A 13533-nucleotide genomic window follows, 5' to 3' on the forward strand; every position below is an offset into this window, starting at 1 on the left:
AAGCTGCGTGGTGTTTAAAAATTGCTGGAAGAGGTTAAGGTACTGTATATTATGCAGTTGACCTTACTAAGAAGCTATGTTAACAATTTAGACTTATAATTTTCTGCCATTACATTTTGTTAAAATATTTTTTTATATTTTTTAAAGCAAAATTCATTATCTCTTTTGGTACCCCTGCAGGTTAAACCTTTTGATTTCTCTCTAACTTGTTTTGTAAGATTTCTAAATTATACTTAAACTTCTTGTACTTAAAAGGTTGTTTTGCCAGTGTCTCTTTGAAAAGAGGGATTTTTTTGTCTCCGTCTCTCTCTTTGTACCTGCTCTGCAGAGGCCGTGCGTCTTCACAGCATTTTCCTTAGGAGGAAAAAACCCAAACCCTCCATCTGCAGAGTCCTGCAAATACATTTAAACTCTTTTATCTGGCAGTATCACGTCTTTGTGGCTGATCAGGTTTGAAAAAGATGTCCGGAGAAAATATTTTGGCTCTTGCCTTTACCAGACAGTTGCAGCCTCCTGTTAGATTCAGCCTCCTTGGATTTTACCTTTGTTCCCTGGCTCTGTCTTGCGATGGCCAGCCCTGGGTCTGGATGTGTAGAAAACCAGCACATCCTAATCCTAACAAAGATACGACAGAGAACTGTGCCAGGGGAGGGGAGAACTGTTCCTTGTGACTCTTTAGGCTCTGTAGCCCTCAACAGAGCTGTGTGTGCTCTGTACTGCTGATTGAGCGAAAAAACACGTCAGCAGTGGAACCCTGAAATGCAGAACGTTTCCCAAAATGCTGAAGGTGTCACCATCTTGGCTCCGTGGTCCCCAGCAGCAGTTTGTTGTGGATGCTGCCTCCCGGTCACCAGCTATGGCTCTGCCAGTAAATAGGGACAGAGGCTGTGGGGCCGGAGGCCATGTCGCACGGACCGGCCGTATTGGCATTGTACGACCTGTGACCCTCAGGCACAATCAGTATTTTGAACAGGTTTATATTTTTTCAGTGTTGAAATAAGGAGGGGGCTGTGCTGCAGCGTTTATGCTGTGCATGCACGTGGGCGTGATGGAGGCACGAAGCATCCTGGGTCCTGCTGGAGGGCTGCAGGGAGGGGATGGGAGGGAGCTTGTCCGTATTGCTCGCTGGAAATGCTCCCTGGTCCCGCCCCCCCAGTTAATGACTGGACACTCTCATGCGGTGCTAGTCAGCATGGGCCAAAATCAGGCCAAGTGCTACAACTGAGGCAGTAGAGAGCGTGAGTGGTGCAGTGCGGGAGACTGCCCAACCCTCTTCTGCCTGGCTGTGCTGGGACCGCGTCTGCGCCCGGCCCCCAGAGCCAGCAGATAAGGGGTGTCTCTTCACTGAAGCAGGATCAACTTGCGACTCACAGCTGCAAGCACAAGGTGAAGACAGTATGGGCGTTCTGACTTCTGACGTTTTCCTGAGTTCTTACTCATTCTTCACGCTATTGCAACAGTCGCTTAGACATCATAAAACAAGAGCAATATATGGACAGCTGCCTTCCTGTTGTAAAGTCAACACAGGGAGCAAGAGAAGCCCAGTATGGATCCCAGAGCCAGAAGGTAGTTTTATTCATTTAATCTCTAGGTGCGTAGACTGTGATCAGCACCATAGGAACTATCTGAGCCACTTGAACGAGTTAGATTCAGAGATAGCAATACTTGTTATTTATACAACACCCTTTATTGGAAAATTAAAAAATGCCAGGTATCAGTTTCAGTGAGTAGGTAAACTGCATTCATTTGTTGATACGAATGTGCCATAAATCTGTTTGTATCACTGGGATATATCTACATGATAGAGACTGTTTAACAGCAAATAAGTAAAACAGTTAGAGGTTCTAAGGAACAAAAGGATAAACCAAAGGGATAAAAACATACTAAACAGATGAAGAATCGGTCTATGTGCAGAGCCAAGCTGGAACTTGGCAGCTTTATAAACCAGTTAACACAGAAATAAATGAAAGTCCAAACAATAAGAACAAATCTGGAACAAATAAAATCATGAACTTACAAATGTTATAAATTGATTGTAAAGATAAAAATGCCTTTTGAATTAATTGTGTCCCTGTAGTTTATTCTACTGCATACTTTGCTTCTGGGAAGATTCTGTATCTGAAAAAGCCATATGAAGTATATTCATAGAGCAGTACAAATGGAAACAAGAAGTATTTCTCACTTGAAATAAGAAGACACAAATCTGTCTCTATGTTATTAGCTGGTTTTCCTCTGAATCATCTTGAACTTCTAGTCAGACAGCAAAGTTAAAATAAGTTATTTCATCATGCTGCAGAATATTTCTTAACTGTGTAATTCTTTCCTTTGCAGAACGCAGGTACTGAGCAGATAGTGGTTCTATGTCTCAGCATTTCCTTCCCTGCTGACTTTCAGCTTTTGCAGAATTTATGTTTTGACTAAAAGGATGTAATTATTTTTATAGATTAAAAAAAAAAAAGTCTTTATGTGTATACTGACTCCACACAGTCCTGTCAACACCAAGAAAAGTACACTCTCTATCTGAAGCGAAATGCAGACTATATCAATGAGGTCATCTCTGAAGCTTAATTATGAGATAATAGTTGCTACTTGTAATTTCAGGCTTAATCGGTTTTATGACATCCAGCTTTGCAGAGCAGAGCTGGTGTGAATGCAGTAGGAAAGCCTTTTGCCATGGGAAGATCATCATTCCTTTGGCACATGCTTGGCCACCATCAGTGCTTGCCCAGCAATAGCACAGCCATCTCGTGGTGTATTCAGGCTAGCACAAAAGATCTTGGGATGGGAAAAAGGGTATGTGCCAGATCAGATCACCTCTTCCCTCATGGCTGCAGGACCCGATAGACCTCCCTGAGGTGACCAAAGCCAGAGGCCTCTCGAGTGCCACATTAGCCAAGGTCTCAGCTGGAGTTAAGAGGTAAAATCCAGTCCAAGATAAAGTAACTTGCAGTGCTAACACTAGTGACCGAGCAGGGCAAATTAGTCAGATAGCTAAGAGCTAACACATCCCTTCTTCATTTAAACCTTTCCAATTTAAACATTTTCTGTCTTTACATGGGAGGGTAAGGAGCCTCCTTACAAACTCTAAACAAATGAGCTAATAAAACCTTAGTGTTACATCACTGCAAGACTGTCACGCCCTGTGGCAGGGATGGATCTGACTGGCTTTACATCGGCCATCCATATCGCAGTGGATGCAGGCTAACTGTGGTTCGAGGTTCAGCAAATGACAAGCAAAATTTGCTATATCAGCCAATTAACAGCATTGGTATCTATGCAGAAATGAAGCTGAAAGTGCAAATAAGGCCAGCGACTAAACCTTTCCAGCAATTACATTTAATAAGGTACTGCGTGTTATTTACAGAAAACATACATCACAGAATTCCTACACATAAAATGCACACAAAGTATAAAGACAAAAGCTGCACTCCCATAACATGCTAAACAAAATAAATAAAACTGAATTATTTTGGCACAATAGCTATTATATAAATAAATATTCCAGAACATAACGAATTAACATTTATTTACAGTCTATTGAAAGTGCAAAACAATTGGCTGAAAATTAAGATATTTGTAAATGCTTTAGACCAGAAAATAGGTGTTAACCAGCCACAATTAATTATAGCTGAAGTTTAAGGTTTTAATGTCCAAGAAATTATTCTCTTGAAATCCATTTGTGCATATTGTGCTCTTTTTGAACCGGTCCTTTGCTACCTTTATGCTATCGATTTCGACAACTGTACTATCGTAATGGAATTTTGTAAAAACCTGATTGGTTATTTTAAAAAAAGAAGAAAAATGTAAACACAGATTAATATATTTAGCATCTTAAATATTTTCAGTCCTGTCAGTTTTCTGAAATGGCCACACTGCTTGCAGTAGTAGGCAGTACGATTCAGATTAGAAATTTTTCTTAGCATCTGTTGTATTTCAAATGGAAATATTTGTAAGTCGTCTCTGAATGGAACTATACCTTGAACCTCTCTTGAACCTACATTCTCTCATCAGATGCTTACGTACATCTTCTACTGAGGTCAACAGTACCTGGGCAGGCTAAACTGATGATCAGTTTTGGTCCTGACCTGGACAATAAATCATAAAATACAGATTTTTAATTAGGGAGAAAAACACTACCTCCTTTAGAATTGTTAGAAGCTTTCTGTACATTTTTCACTAACTATTCTACTTCATCTTTTGCCTATTTTTTTACCCATACGAGAAATCATTTACTACACTTTAAGATGACTTAACAGTTCACAACATGGCCACCTGTACAGCTACAGTGCATAAGCTCTTTCTCAGCCAAAGTTCTCTGACAGGCCGGTACATTGTGCATTGCCTAAGACCTTAGAATATGTTTTTTGCTTATTTTCGTAGTGGCAGTGCGGTAGCAGAGAAAGTGAAGTTCTTAACAAGTGACCTTGACAGGATAAAAGATCATTTCTCATCATTGCTTCAAATGTTTATGCTCGACGCGGTTCTAGTCGGTGAGACATCTGTGATAAAGTTCTCTGGTTGTCAATCACATTTAATTGCCGCACATAGCTCCGAACATCCTGATGGTTCTTATTAGTTAGGGCTGCGTCAGGATCTGGTGAAAGAGAAATGATGTAGGATTGATACACTTAAATGAACAAATGCCTGAACAGAATGCATAACTCTTTACAAGCTGTCACAGGAAACACCAGATCCTGGTGAGTTAAAAAGAAAATATTTAGAAATCGCTCTCTTTGAAACCTTTCCTCCATATCTGATAGTCTTTCTGGTTACTGCCCTCACAAATTAACTTTTTCTCTCGGATATCCTTGGCTACATTTGCTCAAATTGATGGTCCTTGGTTACAGTTTTATACATCACCTTACCAGTCAATAGCTATAAATTAGATAGCTAACTGGTATGATTTAAAGCTGCCTATCTGCTTTTGAACCAGCAGCTTTCACACAGATTCAAAACTATGTAATTGATTTAAGCCTTCTTTCATGAAATATTCCCATTTCTAGCTTAGTATTAAGTATTTGTAACATATATGTAAATATTTCATGCTTAGTGGCTGCCCCATTCAAGCCTCAAAATTTACTACCTGTTTACATTACTTAATGTAACTATGTTATAGTTATATGTATGTTATACCTACTCCAATAACAGTTATGAAATACCACTGAGTTAAAATCTGAGTGTCTTTAGTCTCACGGTGAACAGCTTACATTTTAATGGAATATGTGTTAGGTAACTTAAACTTCTCTAAAAGAAAGATACTGAAGCATGTACTATATGTAAATACACACACACACACAAAAAGCAGGAGACTTAGATATGGTACATCTATATACTGACATTTTCTTACATAATGTATAGTGAAAATCCACTTCCATTTCTAAATAGGTCTCGATAGTGCTTAATACTTTAAAATTAGAAGATACATATCCAGAAAAACCTTGATAGTAGGAGAAAAAAAAAAAGCTCCCTTAACTTGATCTTCTAGAGTTAAGCTTTGATCCAGACAGAAAGCAACTATTTTTATAAAACTATCTTGGTTTCTATTATTTATTCTGTTCTTTGAGAAAGAGGAAAGCTGCTGCAAGGCAAAATGAATTAAGTGCTGAGGAAATACCAGTGTGACTGGGATTGACAGTGCACCTAGATGAGATGAGACCCACAGAGCAAGCCTGTTTGATCAGACAGCTCTGTCATCTTACATGGCCTCAAGCAAGTTCTGGTAATTATACTGACAAACAGGTTTTAAGTTCGTCACCTTATGCAGTTATGTCATTTATAAACGTCATGTTTCCAGCCTGGTTTCCTATAAAAAGAGGGTTTATCCAAGCAAGTATCTTGCATGTATCTGTGTGCTGCTGTCTGCTAGCCATATTTCAACCACTTCTGAACCCAGTGGCTAATTTCAACCAATTCTAATTTGACAGATGCATCGAGAACTCACAGATATTTAGCTCCTTCACATGCTTGGAAAAGAGATGGAAGAGAAGGGGTTTATTAGAGCTTCCTGAAGGATATTTCACCCTGTGAAACATCAGAGGATCCAAACATGGAAGAATCAGTGGAAACCAGGCTTTTGAATTCTGGTACACACAGAATTAGTTGTAATTACTGTAGCTACTGATGATAATGCTGACTGTGCAGATGTTGTAATACACTTACTGAAAGATTGGCTTCGGCAGAATTTCACCGTCCTCACAGTGTTGGCAATCATGCGCTGGAAAGAAAAGATGGGATGCAATCAGAGAACAAGCACTGTATTTCATCATCATTTAAACGAAGCACCAAACTGTGCCTGAGTGTGAAGACATATGCCAATAAAAGCAGTCATATGAATGAAAATATAATTTTAATGCTGATACCCTCATATGTAGGGTGTGATTTGCATTTACACAGGCTTTAAATGAGCCTGAGTGTAATTTACATGCGCTTAGAGAACCCTTTCCCTTGCTTGGATGCCGTAAAAAGCCTTAAATAAGAATGAAAATCAGCTTCCTTCAATGTGCGTTTCTTTGATACCATCTTCCCATATTAAAAAGTAAAAGGTATATCATGTACAACACCTTGGAGTATGTACACATGTTAATTTTAAGACCATCAGTTCCTAACAGCAAGGTCATTTCTAGAACATACTCAGCAATTAAAGAGCTTTCCCCTTTCATATGAGTTTGAGTTTAAAATGCAGCCCTCCTGGAAAATGACAGTGTAAAATGAGCATGTGAGGCTGAGTGTTCACTGATTCCCTCTGGAAGTATGCTCGATTCACAAGAGAGAAGGCCACCATTAGAACTGTGGCCCTGTAGGCAAGTTTCATCGAACAGACCTGTTAGACAGTGTTAGCTTGCACCCAACCTGGAAAGTGGATTCATTTTAGGTGGACACTTCTACTAGCACTTCTACTGGCAATCCACAAAAAAGGCAAAAGTCACTTCAGTCTTTCTTGGCTGTGCTTGCTCTCCAGTAAATAAGCCATTGTTTCACTCGCTTAGGTAAGAAAATATTTATCAATACATTTTGCTCTGATACATCAGATGCTCTTCCACAATAGTTTTTAAGAACAGAAATGAAGGTAAGTCATAAAGCAAAACATTTTAGATTTAGTTCTGAACTGCAAAATTTTAGCTGGCTTGTGCAATTAGCACCACACAGGTAATACACCCACCAGTGGGGGGGCAAAATTAGTTGTTCTGCACATCGAATAAACTGAAACTTCAGTAATGAAACTGAATTCCTTAGCTAGATAGCTTGATTCGATCGCTGTTATAAGGACAACATTTGTTTCAGTTTCTTTTGCCTAGATCAAGAAAAAGCAGAGGAGAGAAATCAGAGTCTAACATTTGTTCCAGCACTTTAACATGGTCCAACAATTACAACACAGCTACCTGTTTTAACGCAGCACACTCTCACCAGGCTGCTTCATACCTTCTTGAGATTTGCATGAGATTAACAAGCTAGTCATAAGCCTTCGCACAATGGAATTACATATTTCTTACTAATAAACAGTAAAACTTAGGGCATATGCCCTCAAAATTAATACACAATTATAATCTTACATGAAAATGATGTTATAAATAAAATACCTTTGTGAAATCTGTATCATTCCAGAAATGGGAAGCACCGATGTGTAAAACATTCCTTACATGCATACTGAACAATCTTAGACACTTTAATACACTGTCAAGCATACAATAATGGGTATGGCTGGTGGTCAGCATTAGAAACACTATTGATACACCACGTGCTACATTTTTGTGGATTACACATTGTATAATCAAATGAAAGGTAGCTATTCTGAAACTGATCTAAAATACTTTAATTCTAAACCACAAGTTCCCGAAAGATGTAGGGAATTTGGATATGGGTCTGCTTATATTGTTTTTAAAGTCACGTGTATTTACATGATTTCAAGTAAGAATCATTTTTCTCCTGTGTTAATTTTCATACCTACTCAAGCCATTACTACTAGGCAGATTTTCTAAGGCACTTCCCTTGCAAATATTCTCGTATGTGCTTAGCATTAAGCATGTGAATAAGCCCCGTTGACTTTAGAGGAACCTCTTAAACACTCAAAAATAAGCACCCATTATAATACTGGATTGAGACAGAATGCATATTAAACGTTGGTTCTTCAAGTCTAACCCAATCAAATGAAAATGAAAACAATATGAACATGTGGAGGGTTTCCCTGCCCATGGCAGGGGGGTTGGAACTAGATGATCTTTGAGGTCGCTTCCAACCCGAACCGTTCTATGATTCTATGATTCTATGATTCTATGATTCTATGATTCTATGATTCTATGATTCTATAATTTGCCCTACCATAGCCTGAAACCCAAACACATGTTAAAAAAAAAAAGACAAGACAAGAGTTGGATGAGGAAAGGATTAAAGGATTGGATTGAGTGCAGCCCTGAGGAAAAGGACTTGGGAGTGCTGGTGGATGAGAAGCTCAGCATGAGCCAGCAATGTGCGCTGGCAGCCCAGAAAACCAACCACGTCCTGGGCTCCGTCAAAAGAAGCGTGGGCAGCAGGTCAAGGGAGGTGATTGTGCCCCTCTACTCTGCTCTTGTGAGACCCCACCTGGAATACTGCATTCAGCTCTGGAGTCCCCAACACAAGAAGGACATGGAGCTGTTGGAGCGACAGAGGAGGGCCACAAAGATGATCCAAGGGCTGGAGCACCTCTGCTATGAACACAGGCTGAGAGAGTTGGGGCTGTTCAGCCTGGAGAAGAGAAGGCTCTGGAGTAATCTTATAGCAGACTTCCAGTACTTAAAGGGCGCCTACAGGAAAGCTGGAGAGGGACTTTTTACAAAAGTGTGTAGTGATAAGACAAGGGGCAATGGCTTTAAACTGAAAGAGGGGAGATTTTGATAAGATATAAGGAAGAAATTTTTTACATTGAGGGTGGTGAGGCAGTGGAACAGGTTGCCCAGAGAAGTTGTAGATGTCCCATCCCTGGAAGTGTTCACAGCCAGGTTGGATGAGGCTTTGGGCAATCTGGTGTAGTGGAAGGTGTCCCTGCCCATGGCAGGGGGGTTGGAACTAGATGATCTTTGAGGTCCCTTCCAACCCTAACCATTCTGTGATTCTGTGATTCTGTGATATGTAAACATGAATGTTTCATAACTCTATGGATTCATATTTGGCTCTGTTATTCGATGTTGCTATTTTGATTTATACCATTTCCAAAAGTACTCCCCTAAAATAACTATTTCAAGGAGAGATCATGAAGTTGAACTCGACCAGCCGACCTGATGAAGTTTCAAGAGCATCTGACTTCAAGGGAAGCTTTGCTAAGGACACTTCATTTTAATGAAGACAGCTAGTGTTGTTTGATGTGCTTTCTAGATGGATTGTTAATACACACCCTAATTTTTCATATCTGTAAATGTTTCGATTTCAAAGCCTCATTTCTTAATGATCTTTGGAGCTAGACTGTAGGCTCAGTTTAGTATTAAGCTTCTTCGGTGAAAACTTAGATATTTCAAAAAAAGTATGTTGTGTGGAATAATTTTACTCTTTTTTTTTTTCTTTATGTGGGGAATTTGTTCTGAAAAAAAAAAGTATAGCATTCAGAATAAGTACTGTAATGCTGTATTGTAATGAAAGACAAATCATGTGTGTAGCAAAAGTTTTTTAAAAGTTTTCACTATATCCAGATTTCTCATGAAATGGGCTATCCCAGGCAAGGAAAACCACAGTGGCAATGAACTTGTCTGACTTCTGGTTAAAAGCTGAACTGCCTGGCTCCCTTCAGTTGGCTGAAAGGCTTCATTTTAAGGAGTTACTTTCCCTGTTCCTGAGGATAACCTCATTTGACCTCTGCATTCAAAAGTATCCTGGCAATGATGAAACACAAAGGAATGAGGAAGTGGGTCTTAAGGCCGAATAAACGGAGAAACTGGCCAGAAGACAGCATCGCAACCCAATGGAGAGATTCTGGAGCATTATGTATCCTTGAAGAGTTCCTTTCACATTGCTTTTTTCCAAGTGTTGTTGCACTGTCTAATATAAACTCAAAAGAGCTCCTCTTTGGAAGGTGCAAATCGAACAGAAAACCGGCATATAAAGCAAAAGTGAATTTCCCTTCCTGAATCTTATAGATAAGTTGAATTGTCTTCTTTTGCTTCAAGAAAGCTAGAAACAAAGAAACATGTACAGAGAAAATGTTCAGATGGAAGTTTAATTGCCAGCTCCTTACATTTTACAATTTTTCTTCAAATAGAGGATTACCTCTAGTTCATGCCTGCAAAAATTAACCTCTGTTTACTCATTGTGCTAAGAAAGACCATTATCGAAAAGCCATACAAGCCTAAATTTGGATCTTTCTGAAACAGAACCAACTGCACAATATAACAAGCAACCGCTACTACCAGCATGCTATGTATACATGACAATACCCTTTCAAGTTTTACACAGTCTGGAATAGTGGCAGCAGGCCAGCACATTATCTTCTAATCCATTCCAAACCCAGGTTTCTAAATGTTATAAATATTCATATATGCCATAGAAAAATACTAAGGGCTTTAGTCACACACTTTTTGCATAATCTTTATGTTCCAAAATGAAAGAATGTTTGCCCTTTTTTTGCATAAGGATCAGAGTGTGAATTCCCTTTTGTTCATCTCCACAAAACCCGAAAACCAATATGCACAGATTCTCTAATCCTCATTTCACACCTGAAGGGTGAAGAGGCTTGACAAAAAGAATCATCAGTGCCTAGCATCATGGCACTATCTTGTGCTGCTCTGGCAGGTCAGCACTTGCAGAGCTCTCATGACTTCTGCTCCCTCTACAGGTGCCATTCCGAGACATGCTGGGTAGCCCAACATGGAGATGGTGCCATGGAAAGTGATCTTTGTTCAGGCTGTCTGATGATTTGAGAAATGGCACTGATAAAGTTCCCAAATAATTGCATCTTCCTTCTGTCTATGAATACAAATTTCTGTACTGGCAATCAGAGTGTAGGATTATGCAGCTGAGGTTTGAAAAAAATGCAAATCAGTAAGTGGTCAAGAGTATGAAATATCGCCTGTCCTTAAGGAGAGTCATGCTCAGTACTTTCCTCACTTTCCTCTCTCTTCTTTCCCTGGCAAGACCTAATTCTAGGAAAGGGCTTTTAAATTTTTTCTAAATATATAGCTATAAAAGCAGTGTGACTTGAATGTCATATATTGCCATGTATTGTGCTGCAGGTTGTAGGTTTTCCTGTACCCGCTAAATCACATAAAGTTTATAGGAACCAATACTACTGACAGCTTTGGGGGCTCTCCTTCACCTGAAAAGAAGGTCATTAATGGGCCTAAAAGACAAACGTGTATTCTAGATCACAAACTAATTGTGTTTGCTGCCTACTGCCGTCTTTTATCTTTCACCTACTTGCAGCTCTCAGAATGTCCTCAACCTGCCAAACTACAGCTACAGCATTTTAAAAACTTTACAAGCCTATTCATTCCTTGTTCCACTACAAGTATGTCTTCAGTTTTCATATAGATTGGTCTTCTAAAGCAACACTTACAACTAACATCTACTATGAACTCACTAGTGGAGAAAAGATGCAAGTCGTTTTTAACACACAAGGTCATGGAGTATATGCCAACCCAGAAGGTACATCTGAGCAACACCACGGTGGAAACAGCTTGTACCTTGTCTCCATCAGCTTCTTGCAGTGATATAAATAAAAGACCTTCAATACTTCTCTAAAACCATGTATTGGAGACAAAGTCTTTTACTAAAAGCTTATACTACTAATACCAGTAATTTAGTTATTCTATTTACTTACTAACAAAAGTATAAATAACATGTTCCAGGCTGGATTTTAAGGCCAAATTCTTTTTTCCTCCACTGCCCACCCGCCTTGCTTCATGCAATAAATGGCATAGTAAAGAGCACAAGTACAGTGCAAATACAAAGATTATACCTATTTCCGACACATTCAATATTGCTTGTCCGCATCTTGCACAAACCAAATGGATCCACTTAGGAACTTTCCTCTTTACACATAGCTGTGGCTCTACCACACATGGGATTCTCTTCACCGGCTAGCTGTCCCTGCCCTCCCACTCCTCACAGCCTTCTCCAAATAAGAGGCACCCATGGGGATCAGGAGATGGGGAATGGGAAGAAGGAGCAGGCACTTAAAATGGCAGCAGCAGATAAAGCTCAGCAATGCTCTGCAAAGTCATGTCCCCCCACTACTGCCAATACCACAGTTCTGTCACTACACCTCTGAAAAGGCTGATTTATGGGAAAGTGTAGCAGGAAAAAATGCACTCAGTCCCTTTCCTTTTTTAGCCTGATTTGCTAAAAAACCCACAACACTAGGCTAATGTGGTTTAACACCATCTGTCTCTTTTTCCCTTCTCTAGATTATTTTGTCCAATTTGAAAAAAGAACCCAGAGTTTTCAAACATAAGAAAGCTCCTACCAATTTTCTGTGAAAATAGATGGCTGTGGACAAGAGGAAGATTGTGTAAGCACCTTCTTCTCCTGTCTCCGTCAGGGAAAAGGCTGTAGTGCAAGTTCCTATGTTATGACAAAAGCCTATTAACACAGAATTCCCCAGCCATGAAGAAACCACACATGCCCCAGCCACGAGGAAAGCTCTGAGCAGCGCTCAGGCAGCCATGAAACACAAACGTTTAAGAAACCAGACCTCGCTGTTTCTGGCACTGGGGGAACTCCTGGCTCACACACTGTCTGATGGCTCCTCCGTGTTCTAAGATGCATCGTTTAATATAAATAATAACAGAAACATCAGAAGACGTAAAAGATTTAAAGGAAGCTGTTTCAGCTGAAGAGATGCCACTAGATCAAACTTCTACTTTTGGCTGCTAGTTACAGGAATAAAAGTTGTCAGCAGCACATCAGCTGTCGGGATCAGAGCTCTGTGGTGAGAATACAGACACGATGCCAGAGGCTGTTCTCAGTTTCATCACTGTGCTTACACGAGAGACAGAGGGACCCACCTCCTCTGGTGGCAAATGGCACCACCAGTGGCAACTACGCAGATATTTTTATTCATAAACTTCAGCAAGCATCAAAGTTGAGACGGATGAAGGGAAATAATTTTCCAAAGAATGAAGATGTTTTAGACAGCTCAGTAAGAGTGGCTCCACCTGCTTGTGACAGAACATCACGCAGCACAACAAACAGGCAGAAACAACAAATGGCAGGACGTGATTCCTCTGAGAAAATCTGGTTTCTGCTTTTCTCCTGAAAATGGCAGAATAACATCACAGATTTACCTTGAGTTTATGCTTATGTAAAAGAGAGCTAAATTTATCTGGGTGTTATCTGGCTGAGTGGTCTTGTCTTCACTAGTTAATATCTGGCAATTATGTGTGGATATGACAGTTGTAAGCTTAACGCAAGTAGGCGGTAGCGACTGAGGTTTAACAGTAGGCTTTTCTTCTTTGCTTGACCTGATGACACATGCAAAAAGCTAAAAACTGCCAGGTCCACATTAGGATTCGAATGAATTATGTGGGTGGAATCCGAATACATGTTGCTTTGAAGAGCTATGGGTTGAGA

General features: G+C 39.9%; 1 protein-coding gene across 2 annotated transcripts in view; it reads right to left on the minus strand.

Annotated features, from left to right (window-relative positions):
- Window positions 1-4466: 4466 nt before the first annotated feature.
- The window catches only part of RAPGEF4 (Rap guanine nucleotide exchange factor 4), a 157223-nt gene continuing 148156 nt past the window's right edge, over window positions 4467-13533 (minus strand). For both annotated transcript variants that reach the window (XM_086616120.1, XM_086616119.1), the window contains 2 exons: window positions 6160-6214; window positions 4467-4594 (listed from right to left, as the gene is read on the minus strand). In XM_086616120.1, coding sequence (XP_086472246.1) covers window positions 4467-4594; window positions 6160-6214 — 183 coding nt within the window. The remainder of the gene's footprint in view (window positions 4595-6159; window positions 6215-13533) is intronic.

Source organism: Tauraco erythrolophus, chromosome 8 (genome assembly GCF_009769465.1).
Source record: "Tauraco erythrolophus isolate bTauEry1 chromosome 8, bTauEry1.pri, whole genome shotgun sequence".
NCBI lineage: Eukaryota > Metazoa > Chordata > Aves > Musophagiformes > Musophagidae > Tauraco > Tauraco erythrolophus.